This window comes from Pristis pectinata, chromosome 11 (genome assembly GCF_009764475.1).
Source record: "Pristis pectinata isolate sPriPec2 chromosome 11, sPriPec2.1.pri, whole genome shotgun sequence".
Lineage (NCBI taxonomy): Eukaryota > Metazoa > Chordata > Chondrichthyes > Rhinopristiformes > Pristidae > Pristis > Pristis pectinata.
In genome coordinates this window covers 23,171,674-23,197,225 of record NC_067415.1, presented here as the reverse complement: position 1 = coordinate 23,197,225, position 25,552 = coordinate 23,171,674, and the positions used below count along the sequence as shown (strand labels likewise).

The following is a 25,552-nucleotide window of genomic DNA, read 5'->3' as shown; positions in this document are numbered from 1 at the left end:
GTATTTAAGTATATTAAGGCTGTTATGTTACATGTTCTTATTCATCTGTATAGATTGATGCAAGCACATCAAGTGGGTTATACCTTTCATTACCTTCTGCCTAGTGACAATTGAGCTTATATATTAATGCCTATTACATCTTAATGTTTAGAGGGTGTGAATATTAATATAATTTACTCCTAGTATTGGAAATAATGTGTAAGAGTGGACTACCAGGGCACATTTTAAATTTGGTTTCATACCAGCTGGTAGTAGGTGGCAGTGAATAAAAATAGTCTTCAGAGTATGACCACCAAATGCAGGAAGTTTCATGTCTTCCTTAGAAAGTACCATAGAACCATAGAACAGTACAGCATAATACAGGCCCTTCGGCCCACCATGTTGTGCCGACCTTTAAACCACAGCTAAAACTATCTAACCCCTTCCTCCCACATATCCTCCTATTTTAAATTCCTCCATATGCTTATCTAACAATCTCTTGAATTTGACCAACGTACCTGCCTCCACCACCACCCCAGGCAGCACATTCCATGACCCAACCACTCTCTGGGTAAAAAACCTCCCTCTGATATCTCTCTTGAACTTCCCACCCATTACTTTAAAGCCATGCGCTCTTGTATTGAGCATTGGTGCCCTGGGAAAGAGGCGTTGGCTGTCCACTCTATCTATTCCTCTTAATATTTTGTATACCTCTATCATATCTCCCCTCCTCCTCCTCCTCTCCAAAGAGTAAAGCCCTAGTTCCCTTAGTCTCTCCTCATAATGCATACTCTCCAAACCAGGCAGCATCCTGGTAAATCTCCTCTCCACCCTTTCCAACGCTTCCACATCCTTCCTTTAATGAGGCGACCAGAACTGGACACAGTACTCCAAGTGTGGTCTAACCAGAGTTTTGTAGAGCAATACTATGTTTAGGCAAAGTCACCATGGATTTATGGATATCGTGCTTGACTAATCTATTGGAGCTTTTTGCGGTTGTACAGTATCTTGTAGAGTAGGTGAGGATGTGCTGTGTTTGAATTTTCAGAAGGCTCAAGATAAGACCACACACAGGAGGCTCATGAACTAGGTTAGGATATGTGAAACTAGAGTAATATACCAGCATGGATTAAGAATTTGTTAATAGAAAGGAAACAGAAAATAATCAGGTGTGTTTTAGGTTAGCAGATTGTGATGAATGGGGAATGGCAGAGATCGGTGCTTGATCCCCAACCGTACAAAATCCACATCAATGATTTGTCTGAGGGAACCAAATATAGTATTTATAATTTTGCTGATGATATAAAGCTAAGTGGGAAAGTGAGCTTTTATGAGGATGCAAAGAGGCTGCGGGGTTATGCACAAGCTAAGTGAGTGGGCAATAGCATGTCAGATGGAGGGTGGAAAGCTGGTAAAGTATGTAGGAAAAAAAACAGAATTGCTGAGTATCTGCTAAGAAGTGAGAGTTTCGAAAACATTGATGTTTAAAGGGATATGGGTGTCCTTAGGAGGAAAGTGACCTTTCTTGCTGGTGGATTTGAGGACAAGCATAAAGAGCTTTTATTACAATTATGTAGGGCCAAGATGAGGCCACACCTGGACTGTTATGATTTTGATCTCCATACCTAAAAAAGGATGTCCTTGCTATAGAGGGAGTGCTTTGAAGGTTCATCAGAGTAGTTCTTGAGAGTGGGGAGAGAATGAGTAGGCAAGATCTCTATATTTTGATCTCTAGAGTTCGCAAGAATGAGAGGTGACCTCATTAAAACCAACAAAATTACTAAAGAACTGGAAAAGGAAGGGGTGGATGCTTCCCCTGGATGACATCTAGAGTGAGGGGTCAAAGTATTAAAATAAGGGATAGACCATATGAAAATGAAATGAGAAAAAAATTCTCTCAGAGTGGCGAATCTATGGAATTCTGGAAGGCTATGATGGCTCAGTCATTGATTGTTTTCAGGGAAATTATAGCGATCAAGATGTATGAGGGGAGGACTATGAGGAAAAAGCTATGAGGTAGGAGATTAACCATGACCTTATTGAATGGTGGTGCAGGTTTGATGGTCTGAATGGCCTGCTCCTGCTGCTATTTTGTGTGAGATTACTGATACTGATTTTAGAGCATAGAACAGTATAGTACAAGAACAGGTCCTATGGCCCACCATGACTGTGCCAAATGTTATACCAAGTTAAACAGCATATCTGCCTACACATAGTGTATATCCCTCCATCCTTTTCCTGTTCATGTGCCTGTCTAAATACTTCTTCAAATGCCTTTTATGTACCTCATGCTTTAATTCATGTTCTGGGAAAATACTATGTATCAACATATTTTAGTGCTTTATTGTTTCCTTTATAACTTAGTAGCAGTAAAAGACTTAAATAGGTTGGTTTGCTGCTAAAATAGGAAAGTAGAATTCTAAGTCTAAATGTGGGAGTCATCTTAGGGAAATTGGCTCTGCTGATTTCATTTAAATACAAGACCAATATAGATCAGCCTCACTTCTTCAGTAGACTTTATTTGAATTATAGTGTACAGTTTTGCTTGATGTGCATTGAATTAATGCTTATTGTTCTGAAGTAAATTTTGCAACTTAATTTGTAAGTTTTCGGTAGATGTTTTTCCATTCTTGGCTTTTAAAAACTGCAGCCCATTGCTAGTGATCTAGAAATTTATTCTCATAGCACTAATCTTTCAACTCTATGCAATCACATAAAGTTGAAACATCAGGCCTGGTCAAGGTCCTGGCCACAGGCATGCCATACTTTCTTTGTGTGCTGCAGAGCTCACAAGGGAAAGCATGCACTGGGAATCAGAAGTACCTGATGGTTCAGGCCTTGGGCACTACTGAAGTTTGCTGGAAGTTTGCTGGAACTTGCCTGTGACCAAAACAGATTTTGATGAACTGTGTAGCAATCCTTTTGTGCCCTGCACAACAGTCCCGTAACACCAAATAATTTCTAGGCCTTTTAATTTTATTTATCCATTTTTGCAGATTGCATCACAAATTGCCCAAGAGAATGTGATGGTGAATCTTCAGCTTGAACTGTCACCTGCTGGGGAGCTTGGGTACTTAGACCCAATGACATTTGGTCTCTCAATAGCAGAAGGAACAGCAATATATTTTCAGCTTAGGATGATATGTGACTATTAGGAGAACATGTAGATTTTAGTGTTCCCATGCTGAACCTTGATTCTTTTGATTGGAGTTATTCAGCCATGGATTTTACAGTTTTAATAGTTCAGCATGAGGTAAAACATAAAGTCACCACAAATGAATCTGAATGAAATATGTTTTATTTTTTTTCCCTAAATTATTGCCAAGAGATGCATCTGATCTTCCACTGACTGGTGTGCTACCCAGTCACCTTCCCTTGAACTATGCTATTTTTTCCAGTGTGGTCCATGGCATAGGCTTGCATAGGGAGGCTGAGGTCCAGCACAGCACAGGGCTTTGATGGCTGGTGATGCCTTATCCCCAGCCTCAGTAATTGTCAAAACTGGCAATGGCATTGAATGTTTGTGAATGTCTCTGAGATTTACAAACACTCAAGTATACCTGGGCACTATTAAAGAAGCAAAAATAAAACTTAATAAAAAACAAAATTATTTTTAAACTACAGAAAATGGAAACACTAAACGTCATTCCACATGCTTCAGAGCAATTAAATGCATTTAAGCTTAAATTATCTGAACCTATTCAAACGTTTTACTTACCATTCTGTGGATCATTGCACTTGCACTCAGCCTAACACAGTTTCGGCAGGCAGACTTCCCAGCCTTACAGTTGGGAACTATGGAAGTCTGTGCACCCCAATCGACTCTATGAGGAGCCCACCCGTGTAACACAGGGTTTTGGGGCTGGCACTTAGTTGAAGCAGAAGGCTGCATTTCAGTCTGTGTTTTGGAGTGCCAAGTTTCCACTCAGTTGAGTGCTTAAAAGCCAGAGCAGATTTGACAGCTTTTAAGTGTAAGATCTGCCCCCATATAAATATCAGTAAAATATGGACTACATACCAGAGAGGTATAATATTATTATGGTTCTGCTGGTGTTGATTTAATATTTTTCCCATTGCAACAAAACACAGCTGGAATGGCATTTGTCCTCAATGTGTCATATTGCTTCAATCCAATGGTAGTTACATTTGCCTCAGGCAGTTAATTAACCATTAATGACAAGTTTATTTTAAATGCAGCTTGTTCCTTAAGCCTTTTTCTTATCATTTGCTGTCTGTGTCCAGTGAGGTTGTATGTCAATGCAATCCTTCTTAAATATATTTGTTTTTGTCCTATATGTGTATTTTGGGGGGATTGTGAAAATAACAATGTGTACAAATATGTTTTAATGCATATATGTATACACATGTTTTTTATGATTATATTGGTTGAAATTACAGGTAATTCTGGAATCTGATCAAAAGAAATGTTTGACATATGATCTTCCAGACCCCAAAATTGGACAAGAGTCTATGTTTTACAATCTTTCTTTATTAATCCTGGCCTCCTCCTGTGGTAATGAGAGCAAGCTGGGAAAAGAGTGGCTGTTAGTAAGATGACCTTTCAGGAAACAATTCACCCGGAAAAGACCTTAGCTAGACCAGTTGGCTTCACACTGATTTTTTTAAAATGTAATAACTAGCAAAGGAAACACAATGCAGGCATCATTTCTATTATAGTTTAAAAAAATGTTCAAGGTAACCACTATGTTTTCAAAGCCTTTGTTGGCTTCCCGGATTTCACAAAATGCCATTAAACCTGTGTAAATTAATGCAGTTATTGAAGAGGGTTTTTGAATGATTAGCCAGTCCATTATGGATATTTTCCAGAATTAATGGATAGCAAAGGATCAAAAGCTAGAAAAAGATGGCAATTTTAAAAGCTTGCACTGAAGTACATTAGAAAAGTGGAACCGTATGTTTAGGATTTCATTTCACTGTACAGCCATAATAACAATGTGTTGTGGTAATAGTAGAATGTAATTTTAAATATTAGTTAAAGTCACTTGTGTGGATAAAGATTCTTTGATGACACCATTCATAAATTTAATTTGTTTAATTTAATTATATTTTCTTTTCCTTTCTCTGACCATTTCTGTGTTCTTAAACTAGCCCTGTAGCCCTGTGTTGTCAAAATCTTATGTTAGTATTACATGAGAATATGCATAATGTATGCCTAACCTGGTGTTTCGGCTTATTTCACACTTTATTGAATTTCACCTAAAGCTATATTAAGGAAAAATCTGCATTAAATGGCAATAAAGGAAGCTTACTTGATTAATTTAAGCAAACTATATTTTCATAGTACATATTTTACTTGTGGTAAATAGGCTATTTGTAGGAAAGCTAGAGGAAACTATCTTGTTTCTAATAATTAAGAATGCCTTTCCTACATCATATCCCTGGCACTTTAGTGGACTGAGGTATCAAATTTAATTGGTTACTTTAGTGACTATAGTGATTTTTCTACGTTTTTGTACCCCTGTGCCCTGAGAAAAGCCGACATAGAATCAGATTTCAAGAAGAGTGTCATCCATTTTGATCATGTTACGCATTGTGGTGCCTTAATGCTTGTAACGATGTAATCTGGTGAATTTAATCTGTTGCTAGGATTTGGGAAATTGGAGGCTTCAGGCTGTATTTTTTTTTAAAAAAGCTGGATCTTGTTAGCGTATTAGTGTAGAAAAACTGTAGTATGTTTTAGATGTGTTTAATTCAGGTCAGGATGACAGTCTTAGTGGTGAGAACCGTACTTTTCTGAGAATGGTGAAAAGTCAAACAAATGAAAGTAATGACAAATAAGGGAGCATAAACAAAATAATAGATAATTGGATTATGAGGTAATTTGTTATATAGCTTGTTACAGTTAAAAGTTGCAGTTCTCTATGTTACACAGCTCATAAGTAAACTCTAATTTCTAGTTTTACAATTTATCAGCGAGCATCAAAACAGCTTTTAGCACCCTGAAGCTATCAGTTATGGTTCAGTTGGTAGCACTCTTGCCATGGAGTTAGAAGATTATGTGATCATGAGACTCGAAGACATAATCTGGCTGACAATCCATTGTAATGCTGAAGTAGTGTCGTGCTGTCAAAGGTTCCACCTTTCAGAAGAAACATTACACCCAGAATTCTTCTGCTCTTAGATAGAAATAAAAAGTCCCATTACATGGTGCCAAAGAGGAGCATGTGATCTTGCCCTGGTCGCTATTTATACCTCACTCAGCATCGTAAAAATATAGACAAAATGGTCTTTGCCATATTGCTGTTTTATGGGAGCTTGCTTTACTGTCTTCCCCACATTACAAACAGTGATTATAAAAATCCTTGATTAGCTCTAAAGCACTTTGGCACATACTCTAAAGCACATGAGAAGTTATCCATGAATGCAAAAACTTCCTTTTAAAGTTGAGGTTATTATCTTCTGTCATAAAGCCAAAGTGAATCCATATTTTATTGACTAACATACAGAAACTTCAGCAGAAATTCTGCAATGTCATTTAAAAAGCAGATTTGAAAAAGACTGGAGGAGTAATTGAATAGTGGTGGAAAACATACACCGAGACTAGAGCTTGTAACTAATCCACACCCATTTGATCTAGCACCAGTCAGACATAAAGATACTTTGTGCATCTTGTTATCATGATTGTGGTGTCCAGCCAGCACGAACTACACTTGCATTAGTGCTTATTCTTGGTGTTCAGTTTCGTTAGTGTCTAGCATCAAGTGAAATAAACAGATGGAAACTGAAGCTGTGCCGATACCTCTCAAAGCAGAAATGCTCATTACCTACAACTTCCTTCGAAAGTCAGCACAAAGGTTAGAGGAGGTTGGTGAAAGTCATGATGGGGGATGATAGAGAGTGGGCAACCCAATGTACTGAAAGGTCTCTGAAAGCCATGGAGGATGAGAAGGAAGCTGTCCATGACATTGATGAAGTGACAGCGGGAGGAGGTCATTGGCAAAATTATCACTGGGAGCAAACATGTAGGATATTGATTCAGTATAAGAAAAGTTTGATGATTTCACATGCGTTCAACATAAATGAAGCCTCCAACAAATCTATATCCCAGCAACTCATACACTCCTTTGTGCAATACAGCCCCATCAGTCATAACTCATATCCAGCAGTCATTTGTCCAACTACCTTATATATTTATTGTAACTCCAAGATTCACACCCACATCTTGAAGGCTGCACACACTCCCAATTATTTGGGCACATTATCCAGAAAACTTACAGCATGATTGCTGACACAATGCTCCTTGCTCCACAAGAAGGTAGTACACAGTCATCACCAAAAATGAAATGGAGTCTAAAGGTCAGATCAACTATGATCTATTGTATGAAGAACTAGTCCCAATGGGTCCGTAAGGTCTACTGCTGCTCCTATTCTAATGTTCTAACTGCTTCAGATTAGTTGGCGGATGAGTCCATGTCCAATTGCTCAGCAAGCAACAGGAATGACTGCTAGACATTAACAAAGTGCCTATCATTTATTTTATAGCAAGTGACAGTACAAAGATAATCTAAGGTGAGAGTACGCTTATACATAGTCCTTTTCCCAACTCACTTTCCCCTCATCCGACAATCTCTTCTGATTTACAAATAGCAGGTAGTATGATTGTGTACCTTTTTTTTGCCCCTTATTCTGCATACTCCTCCCCATGTGCCTTTCTTCTTTTAAAAAAATCCATGTTCACTATGATCCAGTTACTGAACATGAAGAAGGAAGGCAGGCACTCAACCTGATGCATACAACCACTTACTTAATTTAGATTGTGACTGAGATGCATTTTGTGAGATATTGGGGACTAGTGGTGTGAACACAGCAGTAAAGGTAGCCAATATGTCAGCTCATAGAAGAATGAGGTTGTGAACATGGTCTTCACTAGGGCAACCCATGGATGAAATCTGACAGCCACGAACAATGCACCAATGGCAGGCTTGACAGAAAGTCTATGTGAAATGTCAAGGAGCATAGATATGTCCAGTCTCTGTGTTACGCATGTCTTTGCATTGAGCCAGGTGCTTATCATTTCCATGATAGTAATGGCGGCTGGCTCTATTTAAAGATCTGCAGGCTTAATCCTCCAATGTCTGATGGCTGAGACCTCAGTTAACACTGTAACACAGGCAGAAGATACCCAACATATGGTTTTCATGTGGAACCTCAAACTTGCAGGTTCAGACTGTAGCCCTGGAAACCAAAATAACTTGAAGAATGCAATGTCATTTGATCGATCTGTTCTCAGAGAAATTAGCAGGATTGTGAAGCATAACCATCAGGAACAGCAGGGGCTCTTTGCTACTGTCCTCTTTCCAGATATTAGCACTCTTGATCTCACCAGTCTACTGGTGTGCTTTCTGATGCCCGTCAGCCAGCTAGCCTGGACTGCTGCTACTGCTCACATCAAGATAGTGCAGGTTGAAGCCAGCCCATTATGGCTTTCAGCTGCATTAAATCATTCCTTAAGGCCATTGGTAGCCTTCTCTACTTAAAATGAGCAGTTGTCTGCCAACTTAGCTATGACCAGTGATGGAAATTGCATAAAAACAGTATGAAAAGCAGAGGGAAATGGAAGACAGGCACTAATGATGAGCACGAGGGTGGTTACTTTTAAATTGAATAGTTTTGCTTTTCATTGGATCTATAATTATCAAACAGAATGATTATTAGCTTGTGTCTTGTATTCATGATTTGTGGCCAGCATAAAAATAACAGGGAGCACGGAATAGTATAGCATAGAGAAAGGCCTTCAGCCCACAATGTCTGTGCGGAACATGATGCTAAACTGCCTATTACAGTCTACCTTGTTAAAAGGTCTGTTTATTCTGTCAAAAATCCAGAATTTAAAATTTGGTGCTCAAGGCATAAATCTTCAAAATATAAACGTTTTCTTTTGTACCTTGTAAGTCATAGGAAAACATTAAGAGTTTGGGGAGTGGAGAGGTGAGTCTCCAGACTTCTGTTGTACCCATTTCAGTTAAGTTTATGGACAATAGTGATGCACCGACACCCACCCACCACCGACACCACCCCCTTCTCACCCACCCCTTCCCCCTGGAATGTTGATGGTGGTGGATTTGGTGGTGGTGATACCATTGCATATCAAGAGGAACTAGTTAGACAGTACCTCTTCAGAATTGGTCATTCTTAGGACTTGTGTAGTTTCATTCATAGAGACATACAAAATACTTAGCGAGCCCAAGGGAGGATATTTCCCCGGACTAAGGAATCCAGCACAAGGATTTTTGTGACACAAAATTAGGGGTAGACCATTTAGAACCAAGATGAAGAAAAATGTCTTCACCAAGAGGGTGGTAAATCTTTGGAATTGTCTCCCCTGAAGGCCTGTGAAAAGCTGGTCATTGATTACATTCAAAGCAGAGATCAATAGATTTCTTAATCTTAGAGAAATTGAGGATATGAAAATAGGGTGGCAAATGGTGTTGAGGTAAAAGTTCAACCAGGATCTTGTTGAATGGAAGAATGGGCCTGGGGGGTCAAATGATCTATTCCTGATCCTATTTTTTTATGCTCTTATGTGAATATTGGTTGCCATTTATTAGTTTATAGCTTTCATTATATTTGGTGCTTTTAGTTGTTTTTTGATATATGAAGTGAATCATATTGGCTGTCATCTGTGATGGTGGGACTAAAGGGAATCATCCACTCAGCACATCAGCATGAGGATCATTACAGATTCTTTTGCACTCACGATCTGGACTCTGACATCAATGAGAGGGTTGTCTTCTGCTGCTAGTTGTTTAACTGTCCACCAGTATTGGGATTCGTATCCAGATACGGGGTTTTTCTCTAATTTGACTCTCTTCCTCGTCTTCTTTTCTGGAAAACTATTATCTCCACTCCACAGTCTACGCAATGTGGTATGCATTACATCTTGTGAAAGTGATATACCTCAAGATTACAACAATTTTTGTTATATACTCTACCAATGTCGCTGGTAATGTTAGCTTTATATCTGATGAATAAAAATCAATGCTAACTCATTTATATTGAAGTAATCCTGTACTTCCCTGAAAATTTGAAATTAACTGTCTTGTAGATTATGAACAATGAACATTTTATTTTAAATTCATGGTATTTTGAAGGTGCATAAGTTCAAGAATCGCATTGTGTGTTTTCTATGCTGCTAGAAGTAGAAACTTAAATCATGAAATTGTTTTGCAGTGAATATTTCTTCAGTAATTGTATGGTAGCTTTTATAACACCTTTTGTTTCAAAAAACTGGTATTGCAACCTGCCAGATTCAAATTTCCTTTTTACATTTTAATGTTTGAAGGAGATTTTGGAATTGCCTTCTCTTCTTCCACTCCTCACTTTTAGATTTTGAGAATATGTGCCTGTTAGCATGTGGTGAGTATTCTGCAGGGAGAGGAACATCCATGATAACTGTTCACTGTAGAACAGGAGGCCTGTTTACATGTTAAATGTCGGAGTTCCTCTTGAGGGTATTGAGTGATTTCATAAAATAATATTTTTTCCAGTAGATTTTTCACCAGCTTGTTGAAATCATGCCCAGACTTAATTATCATTATTACTAATAGTATGGTATATTATCAATCTCTCATGGCATTACATTGAAAGAGTCAATACCAAATGCAGTATTCAAGTAGGGTGATGGTAGAAGACAAGTAGGAAAAAGATAGTAATAAGGGTCACCAGCCTATCAGAGTAATGGAACCTTCAATATAAAAATTAGCCAGAGGCAAGTGAGGAGTGGAAGAAGAGGAGGCAGGTCCAAAGTCTCCTTCAAACAATGATGAGGGACGGAAAGTGGAGTCAACTGAAAAACTACACTCACTGATAAAGAGTTAATGCTGGACACCTGTAATACACCTCATTGTACAAATCCGTGCAGCAGATAAGGCAATTTATTTTGGTTCTATAATTGTTAACATGCTATTCAATATAGTCTGGTTTACCTAATCCTCTGATCAGTTGTACCTAAATAAAATTGTGATAATTGAGATGGTGTTTGCTCGTAAAGAAATTGTGACATTTTATTTTCTCAGCAATGTTAAAAAATTGCTGTCTTTTGTCTCTTTCATAACCAGGAGCTAATTCCAGAATTCTACTATTTACCCGAAATGTTTGTGAACAGTAATAATTACAACCTTGGCATCCGAGAGGATGGAACAGTTGTTTCTGATGTTGAGCTTCCACCATGGGCAAAGAAGCCAGAGGATTTTGTTCGTATTAACAGAATGGTAAGAGAGAGATCTGCTCTTATAAAATGACTACATCATAGAATAAACTGCAAGAAACGATTATACCAGGCTGCATGGGGCTCTAGACATTTCCCAGAGCTTTATTCATGTAACCTTATTAAAACTGAGTGTTCAATGCTAACGTGATTTTTGTCTGACCTCGATGATGTCACCAAAGGACTGAAGCAGCGAGTGTCCCTGATAATGTTACATGATTGTTGGGCTCATCAATCATAATTTACCAGTTTTAAAAAGCCTTGCACAGATATGCATCTGCAGTACTACTCATCCATTCAGTCCTAGCAGGCTAAGTAGAACACATTCAACTCATGCATTGTAGGTTGTCTGAAGAAAAGGAATTCTGGGATTTTTGAGTTTATTCTTCAAATTACATTCATTCCAACTTATCATCAAAAATAATAACTTTGTTTTTAATATGATACAGTGTTTAACTATTTATCTTCACATGGTATATGTATTTTGGGAAAAAAAAACAGTTTCTTTTGATTTGGTCAAAGAGTTCTAGTAGTCACACACACCAGATTCCTATCTGAATTGCATCAGTGCCTATCTCAAAATAATAAAATTCTTTGCATGATTTGATGCTGGGCCAGCTGCATCCAGTCTGAGGTCAAAGTACATTTGACCTTTGCTTGGAACTGTCAAACTAGATGAAGTAGTTATTAAGCACTTAAAAATATTTTATTGTGGTTTCAGAAGTAAAATAAATATACTTAATTTTTTGGACCCTTAAATCTTTCTGTTATTAGTTACAACTGTTTAAACTGAAGATTTGCAATTAAAACGCATATATTGCCCGGTTAAGGTGTCTTCACTGTTACCAAGGTGAGGGAGATGCATGTTCCCAACCCTCTGAAAATATTGGTTTCTGGATAATGAGTGATTGTAGTCTATTATATTTTGGCTGTCAATTTTCATATATTTTCCCTGTAGGGTAGCTCCTGTATTTGCTCACTGTCTGCCCTTGACTTACAGATCAAATTACTATCCCTCCATTATAGAACTATGGAGCAAGTTTTATACTAAAATTCTAATGCACAAATGCCAAGCTCCAACAGACTATAACACCCTGCACACTGAATAAATTGCATAATTACTGATATATTAATATATCTATATTTTACAGAAGTACCAAGGTTGGGACAATTTTATTACACAACAAACACAATATAATTTATTGCAGAAATGGCATTCATATGGCATGTATCATCTTACCATGTTCCAAAACCCTTTACACATATTGAGATATTTCTAAAGTGTAATAACTAGTGCAATGTAGGAAATGCAGCATCTAATGTGATTAAAGCAAACTGATACTTCTTAGTCAGGCTGTCTAGGTGCCACTGCAGTTCTATGGGTTCTGAAGCATTTGATGAGGCCATCGTGGTATTCTGGCCTCTGTCAGAGGTGGAACAGGTGGTAGTTTATGGGGCAGATTGATAGGTAGTGTAGGAGGTGGTGCATACTTTCCACCATTTACGCTATGTTTCTTTGTGCTCCTGACAAATGGATTCAAGATTCTGAATGCCATCCCAGATACTTTTTTACCAATTGAATGGTCATGGACCAATGATTCCCAAGAGTCATTAGAGATATAACAGTTTTACAAGGAGCTTTTGAGGACATTATTGATTTTTTACTTCTGTCCTACTGGTAATCTGTTCCTGTGACAGAGTAGAGTGAAGGAGTCAGGTGTCAGGCACATGAATGATGGTATCAGCCCATCAGAGCTAGCCTGTGTAACTAGGGTTTTAGTATTGGGTATGTTGGCCTGGAAGAAGGTGCTAACATTTCTTTTTATCCTACCAGTGGATTTGAATGATTTTGTGAAGACAACATTGGTATTACATGACACTCTTTTAAAGTACCTGCTGTGAATAGTTGAGGTCTCAGATCGCATAGAAAGGCATAGGTCACTGATGACTGCTAGACTATGAGCTTGTAAGTGGTTTAAGCTCCTGATCTTCAACCACTCTTTTCTTCAGAAAGCCAAAGGCTGTGCTGATGCGCTGAAGGTGATGGTGATTTTCATCATCAATGTCTGCCTTGATGCAGAGGTGACTCCTGAGCTATAGAGAAAGATTTTCCAGGTTCCTTTTGTGAACCTTTATTGTCAGAGAGCAGTTGTACACCAGAGGCAAGTTCATATAGGGAACTTCTATTTTGAAAATGTTAAGTGTGAGGCCCATTCTGTCGTACACATCATTGAATGAATTGACAATGATGTGGAACTCAGTTGCTGAACAGGCACATGTGCAAGTGTCGTTTGCCTACTGCAGTTCAATGACAGAAATTGGGGTTGCCTTGGTTTTGGAGTAGAAGCAAAGTAGTTTGAACAGTTTCCCATTTGTCCTGTAGATTACCTCCCTTGCAGGAAACTTGTTAGAGGCAAGATCATAAGAAAAATGAGAGATGGAAGTAGGATGAGGAGAAATTAAGCAGAGTGAGCCATAGAACCATACAGCACAAAACAGGCCCTTCGGCCCACCACGTTGAGCCTATACTCTCTTGAGGAATGAGGATGATCTCATTGAACCAGACAGAATTCTTGAAAGGCTTGACAAGGCAGATGTAGTGCTGATGTTTCCCCTGACTAGGAGTTTAGAATCAGGGGTCGAGGTTTCAAAATAACAGGTCGGCCATTCAGGACAGAGATGAGAAGAGATTTCTTCAAGCAGATGGTGGTGAATGTATGGAATTCTGTACGGAAGAGGACTGTGGAAGCTCGTTTGCTGGGTGTATTCAAGAAAGAAATAGAAAGATTTTTCTTTGTATATTAAGGGAATTGTGGGTTATGGGGTTAGTGCAGGAAAGTTGTGCCAGGATAAGAGATCAGCCATAACTTCCTGACTCAATAGCAGAAGTGCTATCAACTGAACCATTGAACAACTGAAAGTTGCCTTTGAGAGGGGCTGACTATCAGAGGAGATGTTACCCTGATACTCAGGTTGCTGTTGAAGCAGATGCAAGAGATATTAGAGCACAAGGGTGTTATCCTTGTTTCTGGATCAATACTTACCCTTCAATCTACATTATAAAAAAAAAATCTTCATTATTAAATTGAAGCATCTTGGACACAAATCCTTGCCAGCCTTCATACATTCCAAATAGACTTTGAATGTAGACTGCTTTAGAAATTAGAGACAATTGTGAAACCTTTGATATAAATTAAAGGCATTTGTCCTGTATCGTGGTCAACATTCTTCTTCAACTGAAATAAGAAATCTTACTGCTTTGCTGTATGTAACTATAACTCTACTATCTGCTTACCTTAAAGAATAAATGATTTCAAAAGTAATCACACTCTGTGGTACATTGAGTTTTTGAAAGGCAATATATCAATACAAGTTTTTTTTCATTTAGATTTTCTCCTTTCCTCCTGTTCAGGTCATTCAAATGGAGATCTGTTTCTATCTATACCACACAAACAAGGCACTTCAACCGCTTTTCCTTTGAAATTGGTAGTAGTGATTATTGCATCACTGCTACAATAAGCTGTCAAATTATGTAGTTTGTCCCTCAACCATGCCATTTGGACACTATTTTTAAAACACTTGAAAATTTTATTGAATTGTTAAATTTGCAATTTGGCATACCACATCAATTTTTCTAATAAAAACAGAACAAACATTTGAATTGTTATTTGACAGCTGTTGTAATGATGACATTATACCTTCTGCATTATTTACATTTTTTTTAAATGCCTTTGGCTTTAGGAATGAGGCTGTATTCTTAAAAAAATTACCTTTTACTGATCCATTGAATCCTATTCACAGCACTGATTTGGGTTGGGATACCTCAATCTAATTTAAAACAATGTCCAGACAGCTAGCTCATATATTTTTGTCTTTATGCAATAATATTCGTCCTGTGCATTTCTGTCTATTGTTGTAAGTTCGAGAGAGACGCTTAAATATGATGATGGCAGCTAAAAATGTCAGCATAATTCAGTGAACTATGCTGACTTGACCTTGAGGATGAGTGCATTATGATGATTTGTATTTTCTAATTCTTAAATTATTCGTTGGGCAGAGAAAATGAAAATGTATGAGGTCAGACTGTTCAGGCACATCTGTCATTCATTTTCTTAAAGGAATAATATTCCCTTATTGTCTGTATATATTTAAAAATTGCTCAAATGGCCGTTCACTGTTTTAACACAATTTAAATAATGTTAATAAGGTTTTTTTTGGAAATACAAAATATTGCTTGTAATAATAACATTTAATATTTACACAAGCTTGGGCATTTTAGAAGAAATGCCATAATATGCTTTTGCTTTTTACTCAAAAACTATTGCCATTAAATTTCTGTAAAATATACAATCATTTTGGTTTCATAAACCACATCTATCAACAATCATACAGTGTTTTGTGAATTTCAGTACAACATTTCTGTAAGTACATTAAATACCTTTTCTGGGGTGATGAGAAGCAGGAAGAATCAAAAGAAACAGCAAGCATTAAGGAATGGAGGCTTAATAAATATTTTACCATGCACGTGGCTCTATTGTTTTATTATTTTCAAATGTTTTCATTCAGGCTCTGGAAAGTGAATTTGTTTCTTGCCAACTGCATCAGTGGATTGACCTTATTTTTGGATACAAACAGCGAGGCCCAGAGGCAGTGCGTGCTCTCAATGTTTTCCACTACCTGACATATGAGGGGTCTGTGAATCTAGACAGTATCACGGATTCTGGTCTCAGAGAGGTAAGACCTAACAACTACAACAGATCCAAAGATCAGTCTTTAAACCTTTATAGAAATGCTGTTCTTCATGTTCTGCTACAGAGATCTGTTAATATGTATGTTCAAAAGAAAGCCTTAGAATTGAATGCTCAAGGCGTATTTTTATCTAGCTAAGATGAAGTCCAAAATATAATGTCTACATTGTATTGATTATATTTGTGATGTTGTCTTTTTATCTTTTACTAAAATCATAAAACTTAATGGTGCAGAACTCAACCATGTGTTAATGCCTGTATCAACTCTCTGAAAGACTTCTATACCAGTCCTTCTGCTTTCCTTACAGATATAAAGAAAATGTTTACAAGTATATATTCAGTTCATCATAGTTTCTGGTGGAATATTCAAAGTACTTCTGATCATTGAAGTAATTTTCAACATGTAACATGCATTGTTTGTTTTGGACAGGGAGGTGTATTAGAACCTCATTAAATTCATCAGAAATCCAAGTGTGGTTCCATGATTCTTTAAATATATGTAGGTCATGTTGTCTCTGTAGAAAAAAGAACTCATCAATCTGTTGAACTCTCCACTTTCATGCCAATTAAATTCTTGATCTGATTTTGACCAACTTGGGGCAAGTTGTTGAATACTAGGAACATACTGTAAGTGGATGTGGAGTATTTGCTATTTTTAACATATAAAATTGAATAAAGTTTGAAGAATTTGTCTTGGCATAACTAGTTGCTAGAAAGGAAAAATTCTCTGAAATTGTTTAAAAAGAAATTTTCTCCAACCCTCTTTTCCCTTAAACCCAATCCTTTCTTGCCCTTAAGTGGTTGAAAATAGCCAAGGTGACAAAATACCTACAAAACAATTGCAGATAATTTTAAAATCATAGACATACCCATTGCAAAATAAGAGCCTCCTCAAATAGTGGTCCTCTCTCTCTTTTCGGAAAACTATTTGAAGGTCAAAACAACATGATTTTAATGGGCCCAGTGAAATCCTTTTAGTGGTATTTTTGCACCATTTAAAGCTATGTACATATGCAACAAATCTGCCAGTAAAAGACAAAACTCATCATTTGCACTAATGTCATGGTATAGTATTTCACTACATCAAACTCTGTAATATGAGACCAGAAAAACCCTTTCAAACATTTGCGCTGTTGAGTAAACTTGTACTGAGTAATATCACATGCAAGATTTCCACAGATAAGTATATCCAATTGACAGGTCAATTAGTGGGGCCAATAAATTATGCCTGTAGTTTCTTTAAATCAATACATATTGTTTCCATCATTTTTTTGATATGCCTTCAAAATAGTTTTGTCAATTTACTTGTGCCAGTTTTTTTTCATGAACAAAAGAACCACTAAGGGGTTTTTAACACTTATTCAGAACATTATGAATATGCGCCAGCTGGTACGCAAAGCTTAAGAGAAATATGCTTTGAAACTACAGTGCACCAGTAGAGCTGTGGTACTCTGCTAGAGACATCCCTAGATATTTACCATCTGTTACAAAATAACTAAAAATGCAGTGCAATACAAAGGAGAATTATTAATAAAAGAGACTCAGAGGTCAAGTAGAAAGTCTGCAGAGAAGAATAAATTACATTATCGAACCAACCTCTTTTGGTTTTCATTTTGTATGCAGCATGAGCCTTAGTAATTTTTGTTTAAGCATTGCCTTAGCAAACTTAAATTCAAAATATAGTCAGAACATAATTTGTTGAAAATCAAGTTATATATTATATATGCAAGGACAGCAGCTAACCAAGTAGTCGTAATTACATGTCCCATGACTGGTTGCCATTCAAATCTGCTTGTTGTAGTTCGGATAAATTTTGTTTGTTCTTTGTCAGGATGTTAATGGAACCTCTCTTTGAAGCAAAACATTGTTGAAGCCATTGTGGTATGTTTTCATTGACAGCTTATAGGAACATAGCATAGATTATGAAGAAGTATAAAACCAGGGCTGATCTACCCTAGTAGGTTTTAGAAACATAAGAAATTAAATTTTAAAGTTCATGTCCTATATGTGCTTTTTTTTTCACCTGTGATGTAGTCCTTATTAATTTGTATAGATTTTGTTCTTATGTCCACAAAACAAAGTCCTCAGCTGCTCCTATTAGTTGTGTTGGATGGGAAGGTAGGGCAATGAAATCCATGGAGAGCTGCATAGACACTGAACACCAATCCTTGGTTGTGCGGCTTCTTTCATATGATCACATGGTATTAACCTTCTCGTACTTAGTTTCCTTCTCCTGAAGAAGTAGATATTTGAGCTACTACGACGAGTCCTGAGCTTAAGAGTTATAGGTCTATAGAGAGTTAGTATATTATAAATAGAGTGGGATTTACATTATAATTGTTACAATTAAAAAAAACCTGACCATTTTGTTTTGGTTTGGGTTTATAATTTTCCTGGAAATGGAAATGAAAAATAAGCTAAGGGACTCAAGTGAGATAGTGTCCTGGAAAATTCTGGTCTAATTGGTCGAACTCATCTTTCACACTGAGTTCTGAGCTAACTCTCCATTGTACTTCTTGAGAGTGCTACACTCTCGGAAGTGCCACAATTTGGTTGAGGCACTAAACTAAGAATATAACTGCTTCTTAGGTGGAGGTAAAGTGGCACCAATTTAAAGTAGAGCAGTGAAACCGTCCTCAATGTTCTGACCAATTGATCTGATGATCAGCTTTTCAAAAAATAGTTTATTTGATCATCATCGTATTGCAGTTCTTAGGTGCCTGCTATGCTCAAAATGGCTGCTGCATTGCATTGCAACAGTGTCTGCACTTCGTTGGCTGTGAAGTATTTCAGGGCATTTAAAAAAAATTGAAAGGCTCTAGAAACACAAGTCTTTCTTTATGCACAAAAATGCTTCATTCACATGCAGGCACATGTCTTTAATGTATGCTTTGTATAATTGAAATGGATTGAAAGAAATTGCTGGAAATATATTCCCAAGACAAGGGTTTGAACAGCAAAATAACTGCAATCTCCCCGTGCAGTCACATGGCAATAAAGGAACATCAGACAGTGCACGTGAGTTTATTATTTCTTCAAAAATGAAAGTATAGGGGGAGTTTTCCTTTCATGCTTTCAATGTCTATCACTTTCCCTCCTACCATCTGCAAATGTGGGTAGACTGGATAGTCAACCATTTAATTGAGATGACCTGATGTCAGGCTTTGTAGGCTTCCTGCAAAATTTCTTGCTTACTACCACCTCCTGGTGCTGCTATGCAGAAAGTGGCAGTAGACAGTAAATATCTAATTTTTTCTCCATACGGAAGGGTCACAGACACTGACCAGCTTTGTTCCCATCTTCAAGGAGCTTCCAGTCATCTGCTTATCTCCTAATGAATCTAGAGTCATAAAGCCGTACAGCACAGAAAGTCCCTTTAGCCCATCGTGCCCATGTCCACCTTTTTATCCATCTACCCTGATCCCATTTGCCAGAATTTGGAATGTATCCTTCTGTACCTTGCCTATTTAAGTATCTGTATAAATGCCTCTTAAGTGTAGTAATCTGATCCATTTCCATCACCATCTGTGACAGCACATTCCAGATATCAACTATTCTCTGTGTAAAAAAAACTTACCCCTAAGATCTTGCAGCAGCACTGTTGGAGTTACCTCACTGCCACTAGTGGGCTTCATGGGCATTCTACTAGGAGTTTGCCATGCGTCTCTCTACAATTACCTAGCCAGACAAATGGGTAGAGACTACAGCTAACATAAACAAAGAGAAGTGCCACTCCATTGAAGCTCCATTTTGAAACATAAAACTTTGACCAAAGTACCTGTTTTCATTTTCATGCATCAAAATCGTTGTCATTTCCTATTACTGTTTATTTTTATTCAGTTTAAATGAAAATACAGATCAACTAGGAGAAAAATTGAATTACAATAGGGTATTTAATTTTGAAATAATTAAAACCAGTTAATGCCAGTACATGCATGTTCCTGACAAAGGACTATCTATTTGAATGATATCGATGCTGGTTCTAAACATTTAAATTGCCAGTGAACCATTTAATTGAGATGACCTGATGTCATTTACCTATCAGGTTCTGGAAATGGTTGAAAGAATGCTGTCAATACTTTTCAAAACTACCTGAGAAGTAACGTGGCAGACCAAATCCACTTTCCATTATAGAGTTCACTCAATCTACATCCAATTCAATGGAGTGAAAATCAGACCTGTTCTATATTGGGCATGCAATCAGCTTCATCACTTTATGCCTGATGTTTTGGAGCAATCAAAGCAGACAGTGAGAATGAATCCCTCTCCCACCTTCTGAATGAGTGGATTCCATGCATCTGTAGTTCACCTCTGGTACATAAAGTTGGTTTGTCATTAGCACACTCTATGTGGAACTAATATTTAAAAATTCTTTATCTGAGCAAAGATCTACTTTGACAGGCAATGCAAACATTATCAGATGTGCAACATTTTATTCCATGAGGATACACTGCAATATTTATCTATTCATCAAGTCAGGGGATAGTGCATTATTCTGTAATTTTTAGAGAGAATTAAGGATGCAGCTAGTGTTTTGTAAACCATACAGGCCTTTACCTACTAGTGTACTTCTGCAGTGGTTTGTGATGGATGAATTTAACTTTAATACATGAAAGGATGCAATTTACCAAGAATTTTAATGTTGTTTTGTGTTAGGATTCTGTACTTTTGTCTGTGAAAACTATAAAGCAATGCAACACAGTGGTTCAATCTTGACCACTTGTCCTGTCTGTTTGTAGTTTGCATTTTTTCCCTGTGACCATGTGGGTTTCCTTCAAGTTCTCCAGTTTTGTCCCACATCCCAAAAGATGTGCAGGTTGATAAGTTAATTGGCCACTCTAAATTTCCCCTTGTGTGTAGCTGAGTAGTAGAATCTGGACGGAGTTGATGGTAATGTGCCGAGAATAAAAATAGGATTAGCGTATGCTTAGTGTACATGGGTGTTTGATGATAGGCATAAATTCAGTGGACCATAGAGCCTGTTTGCTTGTTGTATAATTCTGACTCTGAAAAGGGTCCTGACCACAATTCTGTAAACTGTAAAAATAATAACTGTAAACGAAATTGACAAGTGCATCATGCAACTATTTGAGCAGACAACCTGTGGTTGAATGACTGCTTTCATTCAGTGCATCCCACAATAAACAGCATTAGCATGTAGTCTGGAAGAAAAATAATGGTTATGTAAGTGTTTAATTGTGTCCTTAAAATTTTCTGGTGGGAAATTTCACTACTGATTCTAGCATGTGGATTTTAGTTTCTCTTCGTCTGAAATTTCTCTTTCCACTATTATAGGGAAGATTTTTACTCATTGGTTAAGGTTGTAGATTTGTTCATGCAGTTTAATGCACTGTTAAAAGAAAATATACATAAATGACCTGTAATCTTGGAAAGTTCAGGCCATCGGAAGAAATTATGTGGAGTGGAACTCTTTGAGTATCACTTGTCTAAAATTTCAGGCAAAATATTGCCACAATCAGTTAGGTCAATGTGCCCATAAGGACATATCAACAGTTTCACCTAGAAAAACAGAGTTAGATCAGACTGCTAGAACCTTGCACTGAGTATCAGGAAGGTGTTCATTTTCACCATCTTCGTTTATTCTGACATTCATCTTCAAGGCCCAAAGGCCCACTACAGTGCGTAAGTCTACACTTAGACCTATCAGAAGCAAGTTGGAAGGAAATTCTCAGGGAAGCCCAGAACCTTTCTCAGCTACATCACATTGAAATTTGCCCAGTTAACAATTCACTGGTATCTTCTAGTCATCTCCTCTTCTGCACCATGCTCCCTAGTATTTACTCTGGAGTAGCACCCAGAGAGAATGAGATATTCAGCCACATAAATTCTTTTAAATGTAAACAATAAGAAAACTTTTATTGAATGTTTTGTGTTTTCTTATAGTTTGGATGAAGTTTTGCTGTTGAGAAAAAGGTCATATTCTTTCTTGAAAGTGAACAGTTCATCAAGTGCTAATAGTAAATCTAGTAATTCATTATGCAGTGCAATTTCATATTTTAATGTTAAGTTTTTCATGTTGCCAAGAAACATAAAATGCTCAAGTCATAAAGGTGAAAACAAAAGGTCAAATAAAAGAGAAAAGGGAATACACCACACTGGCCTTTAGCTTGTTCAGTTTTTCATTGTTCTGGAATTCCAAGTCCACATTCCCAGCTAATCCTTGTGTCCCTTGATTCTCTATAATTTTTAGCCTTGAATAAACTCAATGATGAAGCACCCGCAGACTTTTCATGTTGAAAATTTCAAAGACTCACAGCCCTCTAAGTAGTTTCTCCTCAATTTAGGTCTGTTGACTGACCTGAGAGAATAGTTCCAGATTCTTAAGCCAGAGGAGACAACTTCTCTGGATCTACCTGTCAGTATCTCTCAGAATCTTTTATATTTCAATGAGATAACTTTTCATTGTTCTAACCTCTAGGTGCAAACTACTTGATCTGTCCTCATTGGACAATCCACTTATCCCAGGAATCAATCTGGTGTATCCATACTCAACAGCTTGAAAGACAAGAACATCCTTCCTTGGAATATGGAGACCACAAATTGCTCCAAATATGGTCTTATCAAAGCCCTACACAGTTTCAGAAAGTCTTACTCTAGTACTCTGTGCCCTTTGCAATAAGGCAAATGTTTTATTTGTTTGCTTCCTCCAGCTAAGTATTTTCTTCAGTAGCCTAAATGAGGACTTCACTGCCAAGACTAACATTTGCCCATCCCTAAATGCTCTTGAAACAGTGGCAGTGAGACATCTTCTTGAACGACTGTATTTTACTATCCAGCATCTTACTTTGTTCATTTCATTCAATAAAGATTTAAATCAGAATTGCCAAATAGATGAGCTATCTTGATACCCTCTTAAGGTTTTCCCATCACAGAAACTAGTCTTCAGTCCATTCAATTCACTCCATAAGATATCAAGAAATGGCTAAAAACCATTGGTTATAGTAAAGGCAATGCCCAGAAGAAACATCTCAGCTTTCACACTGAAAACTTGAGCCTAGAAATAAGACATATTGAAGTGCATTTTTAAGCTCAAATTGCTTATAAAGGATATTTCATACATGTTTTAATGTGGTATTGACTATTTCCTGTTGAAATCCTACCTGTCACAAAATTGTGATGGGCACTTCTGGGTCCAAAATGTTGACTGTCTGTTACCTTCTACAATGCTGCGGAACCCAGAATCAGAATCAGGTTTATTATCACTGTCTTATGACATGAAATTTGTTGTTTTGCAGCAGCAGTACAGTGTAAAGACATAAAATTACTATAAATTACAAAACAAATAAATAGTGCAAAAAAAGGAATAATGAGGTAGTATTCATGGGTTCATAGACTGTTCAGAAATCTGATGGTGGAGGGGAAGAACCTGTTTCTGAATCATTGAATTTGGGTCCTCAGGCTCCTCCCCAGTGGTAGTAATGAGAAGAGGGCATGTTACAGATGGCTAGGGTCCTTAGTGATGGATGCCACCTTCTTGAGGCACCGCCTCTTGAAGATGTCCTCGATGGTGGGAAGGGTTGTGCCTGTGATGGAGCTGGCTGAGTCTACAACCCTCTGCAGCCTCTTACGATTCTGTGCATTGGAGCCTCCTTACCAGGCTGTGATGCAACCAGACAGAATGCTCTCCACCGTACATCTATAGAAATTTGCAAGAGTCTTTTGTGACAAACCAAATCTCCTCAAACACCTAATGAAGTAGGGTCACTAGTGTGCCTTCTTCTTGATTGCATCATTGTGTTGAACCCAGGATAGGTCTCCGAGCTGTTGACACCTAGGAACTTAAAGCTGCTCACTCTTTCCACCACTGATCCTTCAATGAGGGCTAGTGCATGTTCTCCAGACTTCCCCTTCCTGAAGTCCACAATCAATTCCTTGGTCTTGCTGACATTGAGTGCGATGTTGTTGTTGCAACACCAGTCAACCAGCTGAGCTATCTCACTCTTGTATGCTTCCTCGTCGCCATCTGAGATTCTGCCAACAGCAGTGGTATCATCTGCGAATTTATAGATAGCGTTTGAGTTGTGCTTAGCCACACGGTCATGAGTGTAGAGAGAGGAGTAGTGGGCTAAGCACACATCCTTGAGGTGCACCTATTTTGATTGTCAGCAAGGAAAAGATGTTCTCACTGATCCGTACTAACTATGGTCGATGAGGAAGTTGAGGATCCAGTTGCAGAGGCCCAGGTTTAGAAGCTTGGTGATTAATACTGAGGGAATGATGGTGTTGAATGCCGAGCTGTAATTGATAAACAGTAACTTGACATATGTTTTGCTGTTGTATAGGTGCTCCAAAGCAGAATGGAGAGCCAGAGAGTTTGTGTCCGCTGTAGACCAGTTGTGGCGTTAGGCAAATTGCAGTGGGTCTAGATCCTTGCTCAGGCAGGAGTTAATTCTAGCCTCTTGAAGCACTTCATTATGGTAGATGTGAGTGCTACTGGTCGATAGTTGTTGAGGCAGCTCACCCTGCTCTTCTTGGGCACCAATATGATTGCTGCCTTTTTGAAGCAGGTGGGAAACTCAGACTGCAGCAGTGAGAGATTGAAGATGTCCTCCGGCACAGGTTTTCAGTACCCGGCCAGGTAAACTGTCAGGGGCTGACGCCTTGCGAGGGTTCACCCTCTTGAAGGATGTTCTGACATTGGCCTCTAGACAGAGATCACAGGGTTGCTGGATGCTGTGGGGATTCGCACAGGCGTAGTGTTACTCTCCCTTTCAAAACGTGCATAAAAGGCATTGAGTTAATTGGGGAGTGAAGCATCACTGCCATTTATACTGTTAGGTTTTGCCTTGTAGGAAGTAATGGCATGCAAACCCTGGCATAGCTGAGTTCCTCCAGCATTTTGTTTGTTACTTCCAGGTGCAATGTAACAATGCGACTAGTACTTTTCCTGCACCCCTCGCACTCATAAATGACAGTAATTGGAACAAGACAGCGCAAATGTCTGCATCTGGTTACCTGAATTTTCAATTACCTGCATGTTTCATACGTCATTGCTAGGTTTCTCAGTATCTGATGCAGCTTATACATAGGTTCACGGCATGACTTCTCAGGTCAAGTCCAGTCGAGCATTTGCACAAGTACAGTGAATTACCGGTACAATGAAAAACTTCTTTTCAGCAGCATCACGGGCACTATCATCAGGATAAGCCTATGTGCCTATCAGTGGGCTAGAACCACTTGTGGCAAGGAACTCCATCAATGCCAAAGAGCAGATAGGGATATTATGGCCAAACACATGGAAGATGTGTTCTCCCCCTCCTGCCTTTTATCCTGCTCTAATGTGGCTCCTATATGGAGATCTAGCTTAAAGGCTGAGACCTGCTTCTCATGATTTCTGGAAGCCAAGACACATCAGCTGTGGTCCCTGCAGACAACTGAGTTGAGAGCCACACAGGTCTCATTTTAACACAGAAATCAGAATGAAACTGATTATTTTTTAAAAGGTAAATTTTCCCAATCTCATGCCTTTTTGGAGGTTCTGCATCCCCCACTCCCAATTGAAAGTTAATATAAAATATGCAGCAACCATTAAGCAGAACAAAGAAGGTTGACCTCCATTTTCTAGGCATTGCATTCC

At 38.1% G+C, this 25,552-nt stretch overlaps 1 protein-coding gene across 1 annotated transcript in view; it reads left to right on the top strand.

Annotated features, from left to right (window-relative positions):
• Positions 1–25,552, top strand: part of nbeaa (neurobeachin a) — a 560,854-nt gene that overhangs the window by 469,733 nt on the left and 65,569 nt on the right. The window contains exons 47-48 of the mRNA XM_052025565.1: positions 11,058–11,210; positions 15,773–15,940. Of these exons, the coding sequence (XP_051881525.1) occupies positions 11,058–11,210; positions 15,773–15,940 (321 nt within the window). The remainder of the gene's footprint in view (positions 1–11,057; positions 11,211–15,772; positions 15,941–25,552) is intronic.